The sequence below is a fragment of the Mus musculus genome, chromosome 5 (genome assembly GCF_000001635.26).
Source record: "Mus musculus strain C57BL/6J chromosome 5, GRCm38.p6 C57BL/6J".
NCBI lineage: Eukaryota > Metazoa > Chordata > Mammalia > Rodentia > Muridae > Mus > Mus musculus.
Genome location: NC_000071.6, coordinates 140,644,778 through 140,669,425, shown reverse-complemented (window position 1 = coordinate 140,669,425; position 24,648 = coordinate 140,644,778). Strand labels below are relative to the sequence as shown.

Genomic DNA, 24,648 nt, shown 5'->3' with positions numbered 1-24,648 from the left:
AGCAGAGACCTGAGAGAGATATCCAATGCAGTCTACTAGCCTGGGGTTCCACTGTCGTGTGGATGGGTTACAGCAGTGGCTCCCTGTGACTGGCATGAACGAGGATGCACAAGGAGACTGCTAGGGGCTTAGGATCGTGTTAGCTGTAGAAGTTCAGCCGACGCTCTGCCCATGCGAGTGATGGCCCTTGGGTGTCAGGCGTAGGACTAAGAAAGTCTGGCTGTCGGGGACAGGGCGATAGGTGGTTGCTGGGAACAATTGGATAGGTTGGCTGGTCCTGCCCAAGACTGACATGCCTTATACAGAATGGGGTCCATCAGGAAAGAACAGCGAGGCGAGCAGTGGGGAGGCTGCGAAGGACGAAGATGAGGCAGAGGAACCGCCTGACCTGCAGCCCTACTCAGGTAAATGTGACAGTGGCAGTCAGGGCGGCACCTTCCCGAGCAAGCCCCCAATTCTGTCGGCAGAGGAGCACACAATGAAGACTAAGTCCTAACGCTGACTCCCACCTCACCCAGGGACTGTGGCTAGCTGGCCTTCAGCCTGACCCTATGTTTTTGTTTTCTCTGAAGTGCTTGCCATAGAATTCAGGGCCTTGCACCTGCTAAAGAAGTGTGGTTGAGGGGCTGGAGAGATGGGTCAGTGGTTAAGAGGTCCAACTGCTCTTCCAGAGGTCCTGAGTTCAATTCCCAGCAACCACATGGTGGCTCACAACCATCTGTAATTAAATCAGACGCCCTCTTCTGGGACGTCTGAAGACAGTTATAGTGTACTTACATATAATAAATAAATTAATTAAAAAAAAGAAGAAGTGTGGTTGAGCCACACTCAGGCACTCAATGGGGGATTCTTGGCAAGGGCTCCACCACTGAGCCACACCCCAGCCCCTCACTGGGGGATTCCAGGCAGGGGCTCTACCACTGAGCCACACCCCAGCCCCTCACTGGGGGATTCTAGGCAGGGGCTCTACCACTGAGCCACACCCCAGCCCCTCACTGGGGGATTCCAGGCAAGGGCTCTACCACTGAGCCACACCCCAGCCCCTCACTGGGAGATTCCAGGCAGGGGCTCTACCACTGAGCCACACCCCAGCCCCTCCCTGGGGGATTCTAGGCAGAGGCTCTACCACTGAGCCACACCAGCCCCACACTGGGGGATTCTAGGCAGGGGCTCTGCCACTGAGCCACACCCCAGCCCCTCACTGGGGGATTCTAGGCAGGGGCTCTACCACTGAGCCACGCCCCCAGCCCCTCCCTGGGGAATTCTAGGCAGGGCTCTCCCACTGAGCCACGCCCCCAGCCCCTCCCTGGGGGATTCTAGGCAGGGCCTCTACCACTGAGCCACAGTAAAGGATGCTTTATCACTGACATCTCAGCCCTTCATGGGGCAGAGTTGGAGGTTGGTAGACGTGTACCATAGAGCTGAGTCATACTCCCAACCTTTAGCTAGTTATAACTGGATCAGTCATTCCCCTTTAATTCCCAGGGGCCCCATAGGAGCCTGTTTAGGAGAACCCCTGCCACAGCATGCTTAACCTGTCGTCACACTTGAACCTCGCATCTGCTTCAGCAGTCACTTCCCAAGCTGTGCCACAGCTTTACTGTTCTCTCCAAACCTTGTCTGTAAAGCGCAGTGAGCCCTGGGATTTCAGAGAAGGCAGGCACACAGACACCGGAATCCCAAAGCCACCGCCAGCCTGCAATCCCAGGCTCCCGGAGGCTTTAGCCTGTTCTCCAAAAGGCCGCCTGTGCTGAGCTCACTGGTCCCATGTCTGCTGACCTTTAAATTATTTGGTCGGGGCTGAGATGTTTGTTTATGCTGCCCTTTCCTCTTCTTGTCGAATGAAAATTTTAAATGGTAGATTTGTCACTTGTGTAGACTGGCCCAGAAGCATCCATTGCTGAGCAGGTCCTGACCCCGGCCAGGATCATGTCCGTGTGAGAAAAGTGAAGGGCCAGTTCCTCTGCGCTGATTGTGTTGGGGCTGTGCATTGGTTGGTTGTTACAACAGGCTCTTGCTCCATGGCCCAGGGTGGCCTTTACCTGACATCTTCCTGCCTTCTCCTCCCAAGACATCCCAGGCAGTGCAGCCATGAGAGCCACGCCCAGCCCTTGGTTATGTTTTGGAAGAAAATGGAATGGAGTGGTGCCTGCCTTCAGCCTGGGGAAAGGCAAGAGGGCCAAGTGTTCAGAGCAGACAAGAGTGACTGAGGCTAGCCTCCCGTTATGAGGCCGTCTCATAAAAGAAAGGAAGGGGCTGCTCTTCTCGAGAGCTGGGGTTCAATTCCCAGCACCCACATTCATGGTCGCTAGCAACTCTGTAACTACAATGGACGTGTGGTGTTGAATAGACATATATGCAGGCAAAACACTTAAGCACATAAAGTAAACTTATTTCTTCTTTTTGGTTTTTGAGACAGGGTTTCTCTGTGTAGCCCTGGCTGTCCTGGAACTCACTCTGTAGACCAGGCTGGCCTCGAACTCAGAGATCCACCTACCTCTGCCTCCTGAGTGCTGGGATCAAAGGCGTGTGCTACCTACCACCACATGGAATCAAAACGAGCCCCCCCTCCCCTTTTTTTTAAGAGAAAGAGAAAGAGGAAAGGTGAGAGAGCGCAGAAGGAATGAGGAAGAAAAGGAAAATAAAAATAAAGACTAATGCCACGGGCCAAAACCCCAGGAAACTAGAAGCTGAGGCAGGAGAATTGTAAGTTAAGGCTAACCAGGGCTACATAGCAAGACCCTATCTCAAAAACAATACCCCCCCCCCAAAAAAAAATGACTAAGGAGAAAAAAAGATTCAGGGAAGTGTGTCTGGGAGGACCTGTCCAAGTGCAGGTAAGCCAGGCACAGTCAGTTTTATGCTAATCCTAGAACTCCCTTGAGAAAGATGGAGAAGGGAGAGACCAGCACCAAACAACAGAGGGACCCTGAGGCAGACAGGGCGGAAGGTGAGGACCCCACACTGGTTGTCCTTGGCTCTTCTCATCCGCACCATGGTACACAATGCCTACACACAGAGATTATGAAATACAATAAAAGAAGACTGGTGACAGCCATTAAGCGTCTCTGGAGGCTGCAGTTTCCATGAACCGTGTGGGCGCGGTTGAGGAAGAGGTGGACAGCCGTGTCATCTGCTTCATGGCTGCCTTGGAATCTTCATGTTCTTTTTTAAATCTGAAGTCGGTAACCAATCATTTCCCCTCCCTCGTCATTAGGAGTGATCCGCAAGGAGCTCTGTGCCTCGGAGGAGCTGAGGGAGACCTCTGCATCTGAACCTGCCCCCTCCGTCCCCTACTCCGCCCAAGGTGGCCACGGGGACTGCCCGTCCTCATCCAGTCTGGAGGCTGTGCCCAGTATGAAGGATGCCATGTGTGAGGAAAGGAGCAGCAGCCCTAGAAGCGCAGGGCCATCCTTGGGTACATCCCCTCTGTCCCCTCTGCCTTGTCTCCACTCCACACCAGACAGGGCAGGCTAGGGGTAGGAGCTGTTCAGCCAGGACCTGCAATATACAGTGGCCACTCGGTTCTGAATCCCTTTGCATGGTCTTGGTTTCTGAGCTAATCTTACTCTGTAGGACTACTCTAGTCCAGCCTGGCCTCAAACTCACTGTATGACCCAGGGTAGCCCCAAATGTATGATCCTCTTCCTCCTCTTCCTCTCCCTCCTCCTCTAGCTTCCCAAGTGCTTGAGATTACAGGTGTGCACCACACACCAGGCTTGCAAATATTTTAATATCAGCAGCTGCCAGACTATCTCAAGGGCAGGAGCTAGCAAGAGGTTCTGTAGTGTCATGCATGGGGGCTCTGAAGGTGGGCCCTTGGCTGTGTGGGTGAGCCTTCAGTCTTGGGTACCAGGAACTGCAGATGGCTGTGTGTGTGGCTCCCTGCCCGTCTACACCCTGTGGCTGACTCCCCCTCTGCTTCCTTTCAGCTGAGCCCTCTCCCCCAGAACTGCAGCCCTTGTCACCACCACCTGTGGAGGACATCTGCTCGGATGACTCAGATGACATTATCTTTTCGCCATTTCTGCCCAGGAAGAAAAGCCCCTCCCCGTTCTAAGACCCCAGCCATTGCCTCCAGGTGAGGTGGCTGGGGACAAGTCAGAGGACTCTAAATCTTGCTAGGGAAGAGCCCTGCCTCACTCCAGAACACCTCAGCCATCCATTTTCTTATGTGTCGTGCCTTTGAGGGGTGCTGGTGGCTCTGTACTCTCTGGGGACGGAGGGGGGAGGGTGGGCAACTCCCACTTCCATTTCCCACTTTAGCCTGTGTGTTTCTAGTGCCCACAGATAACGTCCACCTCAAGGCCAGGGCAGCAGACAGTCCTGCAAAGAGAACTCTTACAGAGTCTACTACTTGCTCTTAACATGGCACTGTTAGCTGTCATGTTGGCCTAGCCTTCCTGGTCTGCTGCTGCCCAGTGCCTTAACAGGTGCTACAGCTAAGCCTCCCGAGCCCACAGCAAGATGCAGTCATAGAAGAGCCAGCAAGAACCTATGGCCATCAGGGTCCCTAACTGAGTCCTTGTCCCATGGGCTCCTTGTTCCTCCCGGTTTTCTCCCCCACTGCCTCCATCACCCGCCCCAGGAGGATGAACTCTGGGAAGAGGTACCAGGCAGCGTCATCACAGAGTGGTCCAGCCACTAATGAGAAGCAGCCCGAGGATGGCTCAGGTCACCCAGACACAAGGCAAGGCAGCAGGGCCAGGAGGCAGGCAGCCCATTGTCCCAGAGGAGATATGTCTCAGGGAAGGACAAATTCCAGTACAGCCCTGTAACTGGGTGTGCAGAGGTACCTGCAGGTGACCGGTGCCATCTGGCACCCTCAGCATCTGGCAGCTTGAGGTGTTGGTCCCTTGTCTGTGAAATTAGCTCCTGGCAGTGGGTGAGAATGAGGGACTTTGGGCTTAGACAGGGTTTTAGGAGTATCCAGGCTCCATGTAACTTAGGCCTGCTGCCCAAGTGTCCCCTCCAGAGTGCCTGTTAGACTGGCTGCTGGTGGTCTCCATAGGTCACTGGAGATGGAACTTCCTGGTCCCATAGAACTGAGATTTGTCTCAAGGAAAACCTAATAAGGTTCTTTCTTGGAGTAGACCAGTGGGGACCCCCAAGAGGTTTGCTTTTGGGGACCATTTAGTTCCTGGCACCCTTCTCTACAAAACACTTGCCTGATAGGACGTTCAGGAAGTGAGCTGGGCTTGCCAGTTAGAGACCAGGAAGAGGGAGGGCCCAGCTTTGTCTACCTGCTCCTGGAAGGTTTAAGCACCCCTAATACTCTGATGGGACCAGGGACAGCTGCCTCCCATTTTTCTCCACCAGGGGGCAAAACACAACGCAGCCATGGCCTGGAGGCTGCCTGCCAAGGTAGTTTCTCAGTGAACTGGTGGTAACTTTACTCACATAGCAGCCGCCTGGAGCCCTCTGTAGATCTGCTTCCTTGTCAGAACTTGGCTGTGTTCCCTGTGATTGCTGCCACCCCTTAAAGCCTCAGACACCACCCACTAAGACACAAGACGGCGGCTACAGGTGGCCCTCATGTGCCTGTACCTTTCCCGGGGCCAGGAGTGTCCATGTGCCACTGCTCTGTCCCCTCCCTTATTTAACTGCAGCCATCTGTGCATTGAGTGTTCCGAGTGAGCAAACAGTCAGGGTGGGGTGTTTTCACCCCCTTCACCTGGGGGGGGGTGCTCCACCTCAGGAAGGGGTTATGCAAGATGGCACTCTAGCTGCAGGGCCAACCTGTGCACCCAGCCTGGCCAGTGGGCAATGAGGTCTGATCAGCCCCCGCACTTGGGTTTTCTAAGAACCTGCCTCTGAAACACAGGAAAGCTGTAGCCTTCCCATCCTTTGGTGTAGCAGCTCATCTATTAAAGGCAAAGCCTGTCTTGAAGCTGCCCCAGTAAATGAGGGTGAAGCCTGAAGCCTCTGCCTTTGGCAGGTGTCCGTCCTGTGTTCTGTGCTCTCCACCCACGCGCCATTGCCAGAGCAGACTGCCCCTGGCTGTCTGCATCAGAGAAAGTGCCCGGGGGAGGGGGGCGTGGTAGCCTATCTGGGGTGCAGGGGCAGTACAGTGAGCTCCCGCTGACTTCTCCAGGAGCCGATGTGGGAACTGGAAGTCCTGCCGGCCTGAACGGCACCTGATCTGTAAGACAAGAGTCCTTGTGCTTGGCTTGGTTGTGTAGGCACAAGTTCTCCAAGCCTGACTGGCCAGCCAGGGCCATTGGCAAAACAAAAACTACTGAGGGGTGAGGTATATGCCAATTGCCAGGGACTGTGGTAGGGTGGGGGGTGGGTCGAGGAAAGAGGAAGAAGAGTAGAGGCTGTGGGTTGGGCCAAGCCCTCTGGGAGTGTGCTGGTCTTGGACGCAGCCAGCTGTGGACTGGCAGTGGGGCCTTAAGAAGCAGCAAACTTCATCCCTGGGGGTGAGTAGGAGTGGAGACCTTTGTAAGGACCTCTGACCTCAGCATTCAGAACCAAAGGAGGCCCAGGTATGTGCAGAGCTGGGTCAGTGACGTCACTGTGCCCTGATTTCCACAGCAACAGCTCCACATCACCTTGTGCTTAAAGAGCAGGAGTGAGCCTTCTGTGTAGGCTGGTAGGTAGCTCATCTCTAAAAGAGCCCGTGCTCGCTTTGTGACCCCGCCCGATGGGTGGCTGTCAGTCTGCTGACCGAGGCCTCACTCACTGCTGTAGCTGACCTGTGCGCAGAGCTGAAAAAGTGAAAGGCTACGCACACCGCTCACGTTTACACACGCGCTTGCCTGAGGCTCTGAGCCTCTCTGGAGAGTGCACAGGAAGCCAGCAGGGACCTCAAAAGCCAGGAACAGACTGGAGCCATCCTCCTTGAAGATGCTGCCCCTATGAAAAAAAAAAGCAAGATCTGGGAAACTCTGCTCCCCTCTGCTCCCCTTGTTTCACCTCCACCCACCAGATGCAGCTGAGGAGGAAGCACAGAGAGGAGGCTGATACAAACCAGGCTTCCCAAAACTAGCAAAACAGACATCAGTGAGCTGCGTGTGGGTGGGAGCAAACCTGCGGAGATCGGAATCAGACTCTGTAGTGAGCTTTTTTTATATGGCGCCGGGGATGGGGCCCAGGTCCTTCTTTTGTTACTCTACCACTGAGCCACACCTCCAACCCCAAAGGTGCAGTCTTAATGCAGTATGACCGCATGGTCATGCCACATTCAGAGGGGCTTGAAGCCACCAAGACCACAGTCCCTGTAGGCCGCCTGATGGGTAACCAGAACTAATTTCCCAGGGCCCTGTGCCTGGCGTTTGTGTAAAACCCCACAGCACATGGGAGCTTTTTGTAGGTCCACTCATTTCAGTTTCAAGGAGCGACTGTGCCTGAATGACCCTGACTGCAGGTGCCGGCTGGATTCTGTCTGATAAATGTCTATTTTTGTCTCCCGAGGAGGGGAGAGAGGACTGTGCCTTCAGTCTCACAGAGACAGAGCCCTCTCTGTGAAGAGACCAATCATTAGAAAAAGAGGGAAGATTGGAGCAGAACAGATGTCTTTAAACCTATAAATACCTTCCCGGGAAAGCACTCTCAACTTTGAGATCTAAATAAAAATTCCAGTATATCCTGGTCAAACTAATTGCAAATTCCTCCTTGGGGAGGGGGAAGCCATACGTTCCTGGGTGGCTCGGAAGCTCTGAGGGCCAGAGACGGCTGGCTGACATGGAGCCTGTGGCCCTCTCCTGAGGTTCTTACCTACTTGGGGGTCACGGGGATCTGCATACAGCAGCCATACTGCAATCTCGACTAACCTGTCCAGTGCAGGCCGCAGCTGGGCAGGCACCTGTCAGAGCGCCTGCATCCACAAGCTGGGAAATGAAACTCAGAACGGCTCAGGCCAGTGGGGACTGGGTCCCCTGGCCTTTTTTTTTTTTTTAATGGGGTTTAACTAGATAGTACTTACTGGAATGAGGTTAAAAGCATGCACCACCACACCCAGCTAAAAAAATATTGTAATTTATAGCCAGCATGATGGCTTAGTAGATAAAGGCACTTCTTGGTACCATGCCTGAAACCCTGAGTTCAGCCTTCACCCACAGGGTAGAAGAGAGAAGCACAAGTTGTCCTCGGACGTGTGCATACATGTGTATGCATGTCAGGGTGTGTGTATGTGCATGTGTGTGTGTGTATGTGTGTGTGCGTGTGTGAGAGACAAATAATGAGAACACTTACATTTTTGTGTATATGTGTATATATATATATATATATATATATATATATATATATATATATTCATGTTTGTGTGGATATTCAAGTGAGTGTGTATGTTGCTTGCACATAATAGTACCTCAGGTCATAAGGGAGCATCGAATCCCCTGGAACTTGGAATTAACAGACAATTGTGAACCACCATGTGAGTGCTGGGTATTGAGCCTCAGTCCTCTGCCAAAACAAGAAGTGCTCTTAGTCGCTGAGCTATCTGTCCAGGCTCCACGGGGTCTTTCATGGACCTGGACCTCATTGATGCAGTTTCGAGGGCTGGCTAACATCCAGGGATCAGCCTCTCTGCCTTCCCACCCGGGGTTTCATACGTGTGCTGCCTCACCCAACCGATCTATGCTGGAGATCTGAACTCTGGTCCTCAGGCTTCCATGGCAAGTTCTTTATCTACCTAGCCATGTCCCAGGCCTTTGGTAAAAATATAATGTGAATGTGTGTGTGTGTGTGTGTGTGTGTGTGTGTGTGTGTGTGTGTGTGTGTGTATATGCATGCCATAACATCCTGTGGAGATCAGAAGAAAGCTTGCAGGAACCAGTTCTTTTCTTCTGCTGTGCTGATACCGGGTAATTGAACTTGGGTCATTAGACTTGGCAGCAAAACCCTAACCCACTGAGCCTTCTTACTGTCACTCCCTGGCTCCTTAATGGGGAAAAAAACAAAAACCAAAAATACAGTCTTAACAAGTCACCCAGGCTGGTCTTGAACCCAGCCTGTAGCCTAGACATGCCTTAAATGAGGGATCCTTTGGCCCCAGCTTCCCAAGGAGCTAGGAATATAGCCTGCCCCACCCTGCCTGGCTCACACACACCTTCTTCAGGTTTGGGGAGAGTGACTCCATGCCTGACCAGGATGCTTTTAAATGTGCCATCTCCCCAAGTCCTCAGGGAACACAGAATAAAGATTTTTGAATCCCTGGCTCCCTTTGGCAGCGCTGTCAGGTTCAGAATAGGAATGATGAGGAAGGGAACAGGCTGGCCTGTCTGCACAGGCACCCACTAATGGCCTTTGGCTAGCATGCCTTCCCATGGGCTCCCTCAAGTTGGCCCCCGTTACAGCTGGAGGGACAGCCCTATTAGTCGGTGCCTGCCTGAGGACCCTGGAAAAGGTTTCCATGGTGCTGGGGCTCTCTGAATAAGGAGAAAAGGGGTGCCCCTGAGCTACCCGTTAATTAAGCCCAGAACAGCCAGGATTCAAAGAACAGTCCAGTGTGTGCCAGGGCTCCTGGGGGCCATTCATGGGACCCAGCCTGCGGCTTTCTTCCTCTCAGCTCCTCTCTTCCCAGGCCCGGCTTCTAAGAGATGAAAGCAGAGAGGCTGTGGCGTAGGCGGGGAGGGGGCACCGCTGACATAATACATGAGAAAGGCCGTTCCCTGCCAGTGCCGCTGCCATCCGCCCCCTCCCTTGGCACATGTGATGCTTCCCTCGGACAGGGCTGGCTGCTGAGCCAGGGCTGACCTACCTGAAGTCCCGCCTCCTCCTCGTGTGCCCCCACCCTCCTGCTTCTACCACTCCACTCGGCTACTTCCTGTTAAGTGAGGTGTTTTCAGGTACTGTCCCTAGCATCTGCCCCTCTGGATACCTGGGGGCTTTCAGCATGTACAGTGCCCAAATTTGGCTCGACCTCGACTCCAAGCCTGCTGCTCCTGATCCTGTGAATGGCATAGCATAGCAAGCAACATGTGCACACAAACGCATGTGTGCACACAGATGGGCACATGGTCACAAAACTGTAGTGTGCTCACAAGTATACACATGCAGGAATACAAGCATAAACATGGTAGCATGTGTATATACAAAAGTACATGCAAGGGACTGGTGAGATGGTTCAGTAGGTTAAGTGTTTGCCAAGCAAGCAGGAGGACCTGAGTTCAATTCCTAGAATGTGCATTAAAATACAACAACAATGGGCTGGGGAGATGGCTCAGAGGTTAAGAGCACTGACTACTCTTCCAGAGGTCTTGAGTTCAATTCCCAGCAACCTCATGTTGGCTCACAATCATCCTTAAAGAGATCTGATGCCCTCTTCTGGTGTGTCTGAAGAAGACAGCTACAGTGTACTCATATAAATAAAAACAAAAACAACAACAAAAACAACAACAAAAATAGCCAGGCATAGTGGATCATGCCTTTAATTCCAGCCCTTGGAAGGCAGAGGGAAGCAGAAGTCTGGGATTTTGAGAACAGCCTGGTCTACATAGTTCCAGACCAGCCAAGGCTACACTGTCTCCAAAAATAAAACAACAGCAAATATCTGAGCAGCACTGGCCAGCCAGCCCCACCCATTTGGCTAACTTGAGGCTAGTAAGAGACCCTGTCTAAACAAAACAAAACAAAACAAAATAAAACAAACCAAGGTGAATGGTGAAGTTGACCTCTGGCTTCCACATGTGCACGCACATGCACACATGCACGCACACACACCTGTACGCAAATATTCAGATGCAAATACATCTACAGTTCCTTTGGTTTGGAGGGAAAAAAAAGACCTGAGTGGCTGCGCACGCCTTTAATCCCAGCACTTGGGAGGCAGAGGCAGGTGGATCTCTTGAGTTTGAGGCCAGCCTGGTCAATGGAGGGAGTTCCAGGACAGCCAAGGCTAACTTTTGTCTTTAAGCTAGATATGGCTGCCCATAACCCCAGCACCTAGGAGGCTAAGGCAGGAGGATCGAGAAATACAGAACCTGGCTGCCTGAGGAGAGAGTTTTCTTTGGGGATGTGCCCCCCACTCCCCGTTGACTGGCCTTACTCCAGCTGATGGCTTCACCCCCGTGTATACATGGATGTGCTGGGTTAGAACAGCGTTCCTCTTTTTGAGGAAGAGGACATGAAACTGGGAGAGCAACCTGGTGAGGGGATCGGTGAGTTAAAAGTAGCGAATGGAGTAGATATGATCAAACTCCGTGCCATACAATTATCACGTTCTCAAGGAATAAATATAGTAGAAAAAAAAGTCCAACCTGACCTACAGAATGAGACCTGTCCCCACCCCCACCCCCCAGAAACAACAACAAAGCAAAGGCCTCTGATGGGGTATGCTGTCATCAGGACCGTTCCTTCCAGGCCCAAGCCAAAGATTGCCTGTGGAGATGATCGGGGCTCCTGTTCACAACCCACAACATAACTGCTGGCTGCAAGCTTCAAGCGGCTTTTAAAGTGATATCCAGTCCTGGCAAAGGAGAGGCTCTGCCCCCAGAACTGCCCGGGTTCCATTCCGTATTCACCTGCTGTTAGCTGATCCTGCTGACACGCCAGCCACTGTCTGGAAGCACAATTTCCAGTCTCTGTTCCCTCGCCTTTCCAAGATGTTGTGTGTGTGACTGAGAGAAGCAACTAGCCAGCCGTTGTGTGCTCCGGGATCCCTTGGAAGGGCCCAAGCTCAGTGGTTAAGAGGACCACCCACGGTGCCTCACAAACAGTCTGTAACTCCAATTGTCTCTCTCTAGCAGGCACCAGGCATGTGTGTAGCACATGGACATACATGCAGATGAAACACACATAAAAATACAAAATTACCCAGACACTATTGCATATGCCCGCAAGATTTTGCTGTCAGGACCTTGATATAGCTATCTTTTTTTTTTTTTTAAGATTTATTTGTTGTTATATGTAAGTACACTGTAGCTGTCTTCAGACACACCAGAAGAGGGCGTTAGATCTCATTATGGGTGGTTGTGAGCCACCATGTGGTTGCTGAGATTTGAACTCAGGATCTTCAGAAGAGCAGACAGTGCTCTTACCCGATGAGCCATCTCGCCAGACCTTGATATATCTATCTCTTGTGAGGCTATGCCAGTGCCTGGCAAATACAGAAGTGGATGCTGACAGTCATCTATTGGATGGAACACAGGGCCCCCAATGAAGGAGCTAGAGAAAGTACCCAAGGAGCTGAAGGGGTCTGCAACTCTATAGGAGGAACAACAGTACCCCCCAGAGCTGTGTTTCTAGTTGCATATGTAGCAGAGGATGGCCTAATCGGCCATCAGTGGGAGGAGAGGCCCTTGGTCTTTCGAAGATTATATGCCCCAGTACAGGGGAATGCCAGGGCCAGATAGCATTTGAAATGTAAATGAAGAAAATATCTAATAAAAATTAATTAATTAATTAAAAAACCAAAATTCGGGCAAGCTTGGCAAATTAAAAAAAAAATTAAAAATCGAAACGATTACTGTTACTGTTTCCTGCGGCCTTTGTTACATAACGAAGGTGTGCATGGGTGCATGGAAGGTGAGGGATGGAAGGATGTGTGTGTGACTGAGAGATGGATGTGGGTGGATGTAAAGATGCCTGTGGGGGGTGGGGATGGATGCGTGTATGGACAGAGATGGATGAAGGCTGGACATAGGGTAGACAGATGAATGAGCCGATGTGTGGTTGTATGATAGATGGTAAGCGGATAGAAAGATGAGTGGGCAGAGGATGATGGTTGGAGATATGGATAAAAGGATGGATGGATGGATGGATGGATGGACGATGACAGGTTGGCTAATGGACAGGATAGATGGGTGGATGGGTACATGTAGAGATGGATGGATAGGCCTATGGTGGAATGGATGGACTGAAAAAGGAGTGGGTGGCAGCTGGCTGGCTAGACAATGGATGCACGTGTAGCTGGAAGCAAACGAATGGAGTGGAATAGGGTGACAGGGGAACACAGAAAGAAATACACATATAGATGGCTGATGGGCACGGTGTGACCCTGGAGCTCAGGAAGGAGGCCAGGGCTTGTGTGGGGAGTCCTTGTGTGTGGGGAATCCTCCTGGGGAGCTTGGATCAGACCCCGAGAGATGTGGGAACAGAGTGCCGGCAGAATGATGGAGTCCACTGTTTAGAGAGAGTGAATGAGCAGGGTGGGGGACTGTGAAAGATGACCACTCCCAGTGCCCACTGGAGCCCACTAGGACTCCCCAGCATGGGAGGCAGGATACAGCCAAGCTGCTGGCTAAGATGGGGAGAGGCCTAACCTTGAGGAAGCAGCTTCAGATGAGAGAACATTTTCTTTTGTTTTGTTTTTCAAGACTAAGTTTCTTTGTGTGGCTCTGACTGTCCTGGAACTAGCTCTATAGACCAGGCTGGCCTCGAACTCACAGAGATCCACCTGTTTCTGGCATGCTGGGATTAAAGGCATATGCCACCACTCCCAGGCTGAGAACTGTTTGTTTGTTTGTTTGTTTGTTTGTTTGTTTCTCGAGACAGGATTTCTCTGTATAGCCCTGGCTGTCCTGCTAATATATCTCAGTATGTAGACCAGGCTAGCCTTAAACTAAGATTATCCTACCTCTGTCTCCTGGGTGCTGGGATTAAAGATATACATCACAATGCCCCGATCCAAATGGATGGATTTTCTGTGCAGTTCTCTTCTGTGATTTCTTCCAGAGCCATCTCACCAGTGGCCCACGGAGACCTGGAGAAGCAGAAAGGCTATGGCAAGATCTACAGAGGCTGGAGTGGGACCTCAGAGCGCACCTCCACTCTAGCTGTTTGTACAGGCTCTCCCGCAGCCCAAACTTCTGATCCTCCCAAATGCTGGCATGATGGAGCGGCGGCGTGTATCAACATGCCTGTCTTAGTTACAGTTGCTGTGATAAAACACTATAACCAAAAGCAACTTGAGGAGATAGGGGTTATTCAGAGTTCCATGTGACGGTTCATCATCAAAATCAGTGAGGGCAGGAACTCAAGCAGGGCTGGAACCTGGAGGCTGATGCAGAGGCCATGGAGGGGTGCTGCTTACTGGCTTGCACCTCATGGCTTGCTCAGCCTGCTTTCTTAAAGAGCCCTGGGGCTGGAGGGATGGCTCAGTCGTTAAGAGCACTAATTGTTCTTCCAAAGGTCCTGAGTTCACTTCCCAGCAACCACATGGCGGCTCACAAACATCTACAATGAGTTCTGATATCCTCTTCTGGTGTGGCTGAAGAGAGTGACAGTGTACTCAAATACATTAAATAAATAAATACCCAGGACTACCAGCCCAGGGATGGCAAGGCCCACAATGGAATGGACCCTCCCCCACTAATCACTAGTTAAGAAAATGCCCTACAGTTGGATCGTATGGAGGCATTTTCTCAAATGGGGTTCCTCCTTTCAGATGACTCTACCTTGTGTCAAGTTGACATAAAAATAGCCAGCACCGTGCCCAACTTCACCCTAGAAATCTGAAAGAACGCCCTGACTTCATAGCCAGCTCACTCTGGGAGAAAGGGCCCACATGCAATAGAGTCCAGGTGAGGATCCACCTGGCCAGGGCAGCCAGAGCAGGTGAATTACTCGAGCCTCAGTTTCTCCATCTGTAAATTAGGTAGCATGCCCTGCTGTGTGTCTGGATGCTTGTGAGCAAGCAGCTGGGCCACCTGTACAGCCCTAGGTATTCTAGAAACATTCACACCTGGCCTTTCTCATCAATCACTGCCTGCCCTGCCTGGGAAAAGGCAGAGCCTGTCAGAGATGAGACTGGTTCTGGGGACTTTGGACTTGGTTATGAGGCCCTGCAAGGTCATAGAAAGACCATCAAGGGAGGGGCAGAGAAAGAAGGGAGTAGCATGGCCTTCGCTGCCGGGGTTCCGGAGTCGGACCTTGACCCTGACCTTGAATGAGGCCTTCCTTTTTCAGAGTACAGGCATGAGGCCACAAGGCTGAGGCCAGACTCGCATGGCTCTGGAAGCCGCTCCTTCGCCGTGGCTGATGCTGGGCGTACAGACAAGGCAGCCCAGGGGTAGATGGCACTAAGGGTTCTCTCGTAAAGCCCAAAGGTCCCCAAATGATCAATAAAGGGCTCCACCTCCTTGCCCCACAGTTCATTCTGAATAAGATGAGTAAGCGTGCTACCCTCAAGGCAGCTTCCAGAACCTTCCTCACTAGTGCTTACAGGAAGGAGGAGGGGTTCCTGGGAGCCCTGTCTCCATCTGTCTCGGGGGTGGCACCCTCTAGGTTCAAAGCCAGGCCAGATAAATCATCCCCTCAGTCACGGGCAAGGACAGCTTAAGTGGGCAAGGACAGCTTAAGTGCAGTGTTTTGTTCGGTTGGGTTGGTTTGTTGTTGTCGAGTGGAGTCCAGGGACCCAGGGACCCAGGGACCCCCTGTTTTGGCCAGGCTGCCTCATCTAAAACCCCCTAGAACTTCTTACTTCCCTCAGACTCACAGAGGGTGAGGTTCCATTTTCTAATATATTGACGTGGGGAGCAAGGCCTGTGAGAATTCCTGACTCTCAAAGAACCTCCAAGACAGCAGGAAAGCCTATCTTTGCCTTTCCAGAGTCCCTCTGTGTGTGTGTGTGTGTGTGTGTGTGTGTGTGTGTGTGTGTGTGTGTGTGTGGTGTGTGTACACATGTCTCTGTGTGCCGGAGTCCCTCTCTTTGTGTGTGTGTGTGTGTGTGTGTGTGTGTGGTGTGTGTACACATGTCTCTGTGTGCCGGAGTCCCTCTCTTTGTGTGTGTGTGTGTGTGTGTGTGTATACACATGTCTCTGTGTGTGTTGTCGAAATGGAAATTGAAATCAGGGCCTTGTATGTTCTAAGGGCTTTGAGCCATGCTCCAAACCTAGGTAGGTGTTTTACTACTGAGTTATAATGCTAACTATTTTACTTTTCTCTTCTTTTCTTTCTCTCTCTCTCTCTCTCTCTCTCTCTCTCTCTTTTGGATAGTGTTTCTCTGTGTAGTCCTGGCTGTCCTGGAACTCACTCTGTAGACCAGGCTGGCCTCAAACTCAGAGATCCTCCTGCCTCTGCCTCCTGAGTGCTGGGATTAAAGGCGTGTGCCACCAACCAGCTTCTCTTTTTTCTTTTTGATTTTAAGAAGGGTCTGTCTGAGGTGCCCAAGTTGCCTTTGAACTTACTCTAAAGTCCAGGCATCTCTTGAACAAAGCTGTGATCTTCCTGCCTCAGCCTCCTGAGTGGCTATGATGACAGGTATGTGGCCTCAGGGACAGTACCAGGCTGTGTCTACCTTTGTCTGAGGGGATCTGCTGCTGGGCCCATAGGACTTGAGTCAGTGCTCTGTGGGGCTGAGGCCTCTGGCTGACTTACTGGTTCCCACTGACTTTCTGAAGGTTAGATGAGGCTGTCACCTGTCATTGCTGGCTCAGGTTGTGTTTTGATGGCTCCACAGGCCTCTGAAGACAGTGTTGGCTGGCTGGCGTCTCTCCAAACTCCAGAGACACCAGCCCTCATGGCCAGATTAAAAAGAAATGTCCCTGTGCCTATTCTGTGGTCAGGACGCATCGGCTATCCTGGAGTGTTTCACGGTGGCTAGGTAATCCTGACAGTTGTGTGACCCGAGTGTCACCCTGCCACATGTCAGCACGCACAGGGCCAATCTGGGCCTCCAGTCCTCTCCTCGTCCCTCCTAGTGCTGGTGAGGGCTGATTCCAGAATTGTGAACCTCACTGGATGGGATCCAAACACAGGGAATTCCATTGTTCTGGCTGCGGCCCCACATCTGGGGGCTGGGCCAGGCTGGACATATACAACTGGCTTCTGGCTTTCTCCCACTGGTTGCAGGTCTTGAGACTTCTCAGGAGCCTCAGACCAACCACCTCCCTTCCTAGAGGGATAGCCCCAGAGGACTCCTGACCTCAGTCCCTGGGTCTTCTGTTTGAAATGTTTCTGCAAAGGCGCTCCCTCTGGGTACTCAATCTTCAGTGTTGGCTCCACACAGACTCTTTTTTTCTTTTTTCTTTTTTCCAAGACAGGGTTTCTCTGTGTAGCCCAGGATCTCCTGCAACTTGCTCTGTTGATCAGGTTGGCCTTGAACTTAGAAATCCACCTACCTCTGCCTCTCAAGTATGGCCACCATGCCTGGCTTATGTAGACTTTTTTTTATTCCTGCCTTTAAAAAAATTGTACGAGTGGAATTTGTAAAGATGTACATTTGTGTGCATGCACATTCACCCATGTATATGGGTATAGAGGCCAGAGGTCAACATCATGTAACTTCCTCTATCATTTCCATGTTATTTTTGACATGAGGATCTCTCACCAATTGGCTAGACTGGCTGGCTAGCAGGTCCCCAGGAGCCACTATCTTTGCCTCCTCCCTCTTGGCCTTTGCATGAATGTTAATGGCGTCACATTCATTTGCACAACCAAGCCCTCTACCTACTGAGTGTCTTCGGCTCACAAACCCTACTGGAGGCAAATGAAGGAAGAGAGGGAAAAAGGAGGGAAGAGGCAGGTGGATCTCTGCCTCCTTTTCTAGATAAGGTCCTACAACTTAGCCCAGGTTGACTTCAAATTTGCAACGTGTATGTGTCAGGCTTCAAACTTGTGATCAGCTGCCCAGGTGTGTGACTTCACACCTGGCTTTTGCACATGTCTTTTGGGGAACACAGTTTGTCCATCACTGTGAGTTATTATGTAGTGCACAGGCATTGTGGCCAGATCATAAGAAAATCTCCAATTTGATGAAGCTTCAGAGGTGAAGAACTGGTGAGGGAAGGGTTGGTGGCCTGACACCAATCCATGCTGGTTCCTGACTGGCGGTTGATTCTCTGGATTTCCTGGACAATGGTGGGACCTGGGCCTCAGTTCCTCTTCCTAGAGAGTGGTCAAAAGTCCAGCTTCCAGCCATAGTTGTACTTCGATGGGCAGGAAGAATAACCACAGCTCTGGCCAGACAGAGCTAGCCAAAGTGGGCAGGGTGGAGGGCCTTCCTTCCTGCCCTGTGCCCACAGCCACTACTTGGCATTCTCTCTTTTAACTCCCGTTCTCCCGGGAGACAGGCTGCCAATTTCCTGAGGTTCCTCTCTGCGGTAACTCACGGAGCAGCATTAGGGTGGGGACTCAGTTCCACCAGGGACGTGCTATCTGTCCTGTTCGACGCCGTGTATCAGGGAACCTTTTCTCTATTACATTAAAAACATTTTTAGTGTGTGCATTGGTGTTTTGCCTACAAGGATGCTGGTGCGAGGGTGTCAGATTTCCCGGAACTGTAGCTACAGACAGTTGTGAGCTGCCATGTGTGTTCTGGGAATTGACACCGAATCCTCTGGAAGAAGAGTCAGTGCTTACAACTGCTGAGCCATCTCTCCAGCCCTTACAATTAATTTTTTACTCTGTGCACAGCGCACACTTGGTGGTCAGAGGAACAATGTGTGGAGTCTCCCGTGGAGACCATGTGGAGGGTGGGCTTGAACTCAGACCATCAAGCTTGGCTGCAAGACCTTTACCTGCTCAGCCACCCTCCCTGCTTCTTCTACTTTAGACCCTTGTAACTTTTCCTTCAGGAGTTGTCCCCAGGAAAGGGTTTCACTGACCAAACACACGACTAATGAATCAAAATTAGCACATTTCCTGTGTCCCCTTCCTCCTCCACCTCCCTTTTTAGATAAGGTCTTAAAGCTTAGCCCAGGCTGACTTCAGATTTGCAATGTGATGTACCAGGCTTCAAACTTGTGATCAGCTGCCCAGGTGTGTGACTTCATACCTGGCTTTTGCACATCTTTTGGGGGTATGAAATTTGTCCATCATAGTGAGTATGTAATGCACAGGTATTGTAGCCTGATCAGAAGAAAATCTCCATTTTGGTGAGACTTCTGGTGATGGGAGAGGTAACTCCCAGATCTCACATCTATGTGTATGAACCTTGGACATCAGTTACTGTTGTTGGGACTAAGCAAGGATGCAGGGCTCTCTATGGGAGGTGCTGAAGCAGAGGCCAGAAACTTTCCCAGCCTGTGATGACCGTCTCTGATGTTACTGTTCATCTTTGGACTCCTAAAGGCAGAGCTGGGGGCAGAGCTACTCTCGGCTCTACAGGAAATCTAGCCAGGTGCGGGCATCTCACCTGCTGCACTGACTCTGTCTGGCAAGTGCTCATTTGACACTAGGAGGAAAGCTCGGCCTGGGGGTGGGGCGAGGGGGAACAGCCATTGCTGTGTGGCCCTGGAGTAAGAAGCCTAAGAACTTCTTACCTATCGCTGCAGGCTGATTCCCAGCTAGGTAGCTTCCTCCAGCCATCCAGAACATTGAAACCCACAGCTCTGTAAAGGGCCCCTGCCCTCGGGCCAGAGTGCAAGGAAGGAGATGCCTCAGGCAGTTGCATGAACTGAAAGACAGGTCTGTCAGGAAGCCACTGTCCAGCTGAGGAGTGAGGCTACCTAGCCGATGGAGAAGCTGCATGTGTCTAGTTTCTAAGAACATAAGGCCCCAGGGTTGTGAGTGCACAGAGCCAAGTGGATATGTTCGCTCCACCCGGGGAGAAGCAAGAACTGCCCCCCTGCCCCCATGACCTTTCTATAGGCTGTGTCCTGACCAGTAGCCTAGTTTCCAAGATGGGATACAGGGAACTTTCTTTACATCTTCCTTTTGCATCTTTAGAATGATGCAAGCAAGTGAGGTGCGGCGGTTCAGGCCTGTTATCCCAGTACCTGGGAGGCTGAAGCAAGAGGACTGCCAAGTTTGAGGCTAGGCTGAGCAATTTACAGAGATCCCGCGACAGAAAAAGTAAAACAGGGGATTGGGGATTTAGGTCGGTGGTAGAGTGCCTGGCTTGCATGCGTAAGGCCCTGGTTCCATAACTGAAATTAAAGCAGGTGGGTATTCAATCTATCTGCCCATTATCGCCTTACACGCGGCTTTATGGCTTATGCGCCAGGCTTTGTTCTGAGCACTTCACACTCGGTTTATCTCCGCAACGCCTTTTCTCAGACTACAACACTGATACCGAGAGGCTAAGTCATTCGCCCAAGAGCACACAGCTGCAGCTCCCGAATGCAGATCATGTCCATCCTAGAGACAGGTCACTGGTTCCCTGGCAGGTCCTTATGAGGGCTGCGTGGAAACCGGATCAAACCAGAGAGCAAAGGCATGGGTCGGAGAGGATGCTACACGTGAGCTTTGGATTCCAGCCTTCGTGGTCTACAGGGAAGAAATGGCTGAAGAGGTTGAGGGTCCTGCCTAAACCGAGAGGTGTAGGCAAAAAGACCAATGGTAACGCAGGGGGCAGGGCCTATGGGAGAAATGCCAATGGCAGTCCGGAGGCAGAGACTGCCCTGGTATGGGCGGGGTCTGCGTGGTGCCGACCAATAGCATTGTGTGGGGCGGGGCCGAATGTCCGGGAGGGCGGTTGGGGTGGGGCCTGAGGGCGGTGGGCCTATGGCGGTGTGGGGGTGGAGCCTGAAGGCGAGCGGGCGGGTGCGCGGAGGGGGCGGCGGCAGCGGCGGTGAACAAAGAGGCGGCGGGCGCGGGCGGCCGAGCGGAGCCGAGCGCAGCCGAGCCGGGCCGAGCCGGGCCGAGCCGGGCCGGGCCAGGGCCCCTGGAAGCGGGCACGATGAGGGCAGCTGAGCAGGGGTCGGCGGGTCCCTGAGCCCCGTGCATCCGGCAGCGAGGGAAGCCCGGCGCAGCGCCCGTGGCCGCCCGCCCGCCATGGCCGGGGTCAGCTACGCGGCGCCCTGGTGGGTGAGCCTCCTGCACCGGCTGCCGCACTTCGACCTGCGGTGGGAGGCCACCAGCAGCCAATTCCGGCCCGAGGACGCCGACTACCAGCAGGTGACGCGCGCCCCCGGGTGCGGGGTCAGGGGCCCCGGGTCATGGCCCCTCCCAAGGAGCTGGAGCTTCCCCATCCCCTTTCATTCTAGGAGTCGCCTCCCGTTCACTGATAACCTTTCCAGGGATTAATGTCGAACACCCCCTGGAAGGTGTTCAGCCCCTCTGTGTCACCAGGGCCTCCGATCCGGATTGACGGAGCTGCCTCCCTCCCCTGATAGACCCTCTTCTGATCCTATGGGTTCCTGGTAGGCCCGTCTTCATCCTTTGGGCAGTCAGCTTCTCCCCAGCAGAGCCCCCGCTAGCCAAGGCTGGATCCCTGGGTTCAGGCAGGAGGGTATTCCTCGTTCTCTTTCCCCAGCTAGGGAATCCCTTTGCCAGACTGTTGGTGGGTGAGGAGCCTGGGCCATCGCCAGCCTTCTGTGGCTGCTAATGACCCCTTGCTTCACGGTCAGGCTGTGGGATGTACACAGGGTGTCGTGTGGTTGTGGGAAACCAGGGTGCCAGCAGTCTCTCTACCCAGGGTGGAAAATGAGGCCTGGCTGAAGTGGGGTGAGTGGGCCTCCGTCTGGGCTGGGGGCCATGGGGCACTTGGCAGCCCTCTCCCTGCGAAGCCCTAAGTCTGGCGTCCTGCCAAGTCCCAGCACCACCCCCACTACTGAACCACTGTCATTTGAGTGCAGAGCAGGGGGACTAGGGCTGTGGGCTTTTCCTTCCTGCTCCAGATTCCAGAAAAAAAAGAATGATCAGCCCACTTGGTCACTAAGCACCTCACAGTTTCTCTCCGGCGGCTCCTGGGACAGACAGTAGCCTGGGAATCAAGTACTCCTGGGGCTGTGCCAAATATCTCTGCCGCCATCCTCATCTTACTGAAGTTGAGGGTGAGAGAACACAGGACTGTCCCTGCTCCCACTCTCTGCCTACCTGACCCCAGCTCCAGTAGCTGATGGTGTTCCTGAGCAGATTAGAACAGGTGTGAGGGGTAGAGCAAAACCTGAGTCCTGAAAGACAGCAAGGAGATGCACCCGGGACCCAGGACCTCACCTGGGGATTTTGTGGGGAAGACCAGGCCCGGGTGAGGTGGAGGGACACGTGTGGTTTTCTTACTGTGTGATGGTATTGTTATGCTCTTTCTTGAAAGAACTCTATGAGCTATTCTTGGAAAGTTGCCTTCCTAGGGTTTGCCTGATGGTCAGTTTTGATGGTCCACTGGCACACAGGGCAGCCAGGTAGCATTTCCTGAGGTCAGTGGGCTGCCACCTGCTTCTGCTGCAGGAGGAACTTGCTAGTGACAGGGAAAGGGTGAGGATTCAGTCCCTGCAGCTCTTGGGAATCTGAAGGTAGTGAGTGGTTCAGGCCCGGCTCTGTAGGTCTTTAGATCTATGGGCCCGCAGCTCTGTGGCCCCAGTTGAGCCTGGTCCTGCCTGCTTTTGCTGCTCCACTGTGGGAGGCCTCTGACTCACGCTCCCTCCTGCCTCCTCTCCCAGGAGCAGAATTAGCCACTGAATAATTCACGGTGTGGAACCCAGCCTGGCTCCATCCCCCGCCGCCTCCGCTCCCGAAGCCAGGGCTATGGATGTGCATGGTGCCCCTGCCCTCTGAGCTGATGCTGTAGGCAACCGCTCAGGGTCTCTGAGCTTCGTCACTTCATCTTGAAATTGGGACTGATGGTTTTGCAGGGTCGCCTGTGGGGAGAAAGTCAGGAGTCCCCATTCTGGATGGGCGGGTGGATAATGGTTTCTCACAGGCTCCATCCCATCTTCCCTGGTGAGGTATTGCTAACTCCATGTGTAGTTGTGTATACATGCATGTCGGGATGGCTGTCCTGTCCTAGGGTACCCTCTCTGTAATCCACCATACCTGAACTGTGTCCCTCTAGGGAAGAAAGCTGCTGCGTCTCCCAGCCTGGGGATACCAGACTTGTCTTTTGCTCTCTTTTACACTCATGGCCCAATGTCTGGAGCCTGATGGAACCCACAATTAGACTCCCAGTCAGGCCCTGTGTAGAGCTGCCTGTTCTTGCCTCCTTTCACGCAGGGCTATGCAGCTGTCTGTGTTGTACACCCTAAGGCTTAGCCTCAGTCAGGGAGCATTGGGGGAGACCTTTTACCCATACCTCCTGGACCCCACAGCAGGGGTGGGCTGGCTCTTGCAAGGGTATCTCAGACCCTGCTGCTACCTGGACTGGTGAGAAACCAGTCCAGAACCAGTGTATGTATGTAAAACCAGCATGGAGCATCAGCACGCCGTGCAGCTTTTACCCAGGAGATGGTGGGAGGTCGCACACTGTAGTGTTAGAACTGAGTGTCTCCGAGCATGGTCGGTCCCCTCTTAGAAGCCTGTGACAGTGCTGAGTGGAAGGACCACCCGGAGTCACTCACCTGGTGGAAGCTCTTGGCATCTTCATGATGGGAGGGGCTCTTCAGTCTGGTCTGGTTCTATGCTGGTTTCTTACCAGGCAGTCCCCTGGTTAGGCTCCTCCAGAGTTGGGCTGTCCCCAGCAGGCATCTGTGTGGATAGGTGAATTCCTAGCAGTAGACACAAAGGGACCCAGAGGCTCTGGGACCTGACATGGCCCACAGCCAGCTTGTCCTGACTGGTGTTTTGATTTTCATTTGGTTCTGGCTGTCTGTAGTCCCTAGGCTTAGGCATCAGACCCCTCTCAGAGTAGAGTATTGACACCTTCTGACCTCATTCTGGTGTGGGTAAATATCTCCTTACTTATCCTCTATAAGCCCTCGTGAACCTGCTTCTATCCAATTCATGTTCTTTGCTTCCAGTTTCTCTATGTCTGGTTCATGGTCTCTATCAGTTCAAGGCAGGCCCAGAGATGTTTGCTGATGGAGAGCTGTTATTGCTAATGATGGGGTCAAGAGAAGAGGCTCTGGGGCTTGGCAGTCCGAGAAGGCTTCCTGGAGGAGATACTACCTAGCCTGCCATGGAAACTACCAGCCTAGGTTTGGGGCTCTCCAGCTTTCTCTCTGACTCACTGTGCACCAGCCCAGCCCTGGTATACAGAGGGCCAGCAGCACACTAGCCATCCAGATAGCTGGTAGCATTTGCCTGCTATTTAGCCAGCCTGTGGGACCATTTCCCATCAGTCCTGAGGCTCAGATGCCCGATAAGACTTACGGGAAGCCAGGCATGGCGGTGCAAACCTGTCATCCCAGCTACTCAGTAGTCAAGTTCAAGGCCATCCAGGCCTGCAGAATGAGTTCAAACCCAGCAATTTAGCAGATCCTATCTTGTAAAAGGGGGATGTAGGGTGGGGGTAGAGAATGCAGCTTAGCACTTGCCTAGCTCTGGGTTTGATCTGCTGCAACATCAATTAAAAGGGAGGGAGGGACCTAGGCGGTGTAGTCAGGGCCTGAGAAAGAGCCCTAAATAACGGGAACAAAGTAGGCAAAGGCGTGAGGCGGAGAAGCCCAGGTGTGTCATCCCAGAGACCCTCTGTCCGAATGGCACAGGGGGCCATGCTGCCTAGGAGGCACTGGGCACCCTGTGTCACAGGCCACTATTTAAGCTCTAATTGAATAGCCCTTGGGACCAGAGATCTGTTCCCAGAGCTTGCAGCTGGCTCATAAGAGCTGAGCCCCTCAGTGCACAAGGTTAGCGTCATGGCAAGCAGGTTGGCAGCCTGGCTGTGTCCTCTGGGCAGGGCTGGCTTCATTGTCATCCTCCCGACTACTCAGGAAATGAGCTCTGTCTGAAAAAGCAGCCTTATCGCCTGCTTCCAGCTTACACAGGCAGTGCGCATCTGTGGGACACTGGGGGGGGGGTGCGGGGGGAGCGACCATGCGAAGATAAAGGAGCCACCCAGCTGGAGTCCGTCCACGCGCTTGCATTTTTGGGGATGACGCCACTTGAAATCCGACTTGTGTTGCATACTGCCATGTTTCTTTCGTCTTTTCCTTCCTCCCCAACCCCCAC

At 52.7% G+C, this 24,648-nt stretch overlaps 2 protein-coding genes across 26 annotated transcripts in view; both read left to right on the top strand.

Moving 5' to 3' along the window:
- Positions 1-6,873, top strand: part of Iqce (IQ motif containing E) — a 39,851-nt gene extending 32,978 nt beyond the window's left edge. For 12 of the 20 annotated variants that reach the window (XM_006504742.4, XM_006504741.4, XM_006504744.4 and 9 more), the window contains 3 exons: positions 306-404; positions 3,218-3,418; positions 3,933-6,873. In XM_006504742.4, the coding sequence (XP_006504805.1) occupies positions 306-404; positions 3,218-3,418; positions 3,933-4,060 (428 nt within the window). In that variant the 3' untranslated portion in view covers positions 4,061-6,873. The remainder of the gene's footprint in view (positions 1-305; positions 405-3,217; positions 3,419-3,932) is intronic. The other 8 variants (XM_030254853.1, XM_030254858.1, XM_030254856.1 and 5 more) reach the window with 5 other exon arrangements.
- Positions 6,874-20,354: 13,481 nt separating this feature from the next.
- Ttyh3 (tweety family member 3) overlaps positions 20,355-24,648 on the top strand; it is a 28,495-nt gene continuing 24,201 nt past the window's right edge. For 2 of the 6 annotated variants that reach the window (NM_001308040.1, NM_175274.5), the window contains exon 1: positions 20,395-20,721. In NM_001308040.1, the coding sequence (NP_001294969.1) occupies positions 20,599-20,721 (123 nt within the window). In that variant the 5' untranslated portion in view covers positions 20,395-20,598. Of the gene's footprint in view, positions 20,722-24,648 lie in introns of all 6 variants that reach the window. The other 4 variants (XM_030254907.1, XM_030254905.1, XM_017321177.2 and 1 more) reach the window with 3 other exon arrangements.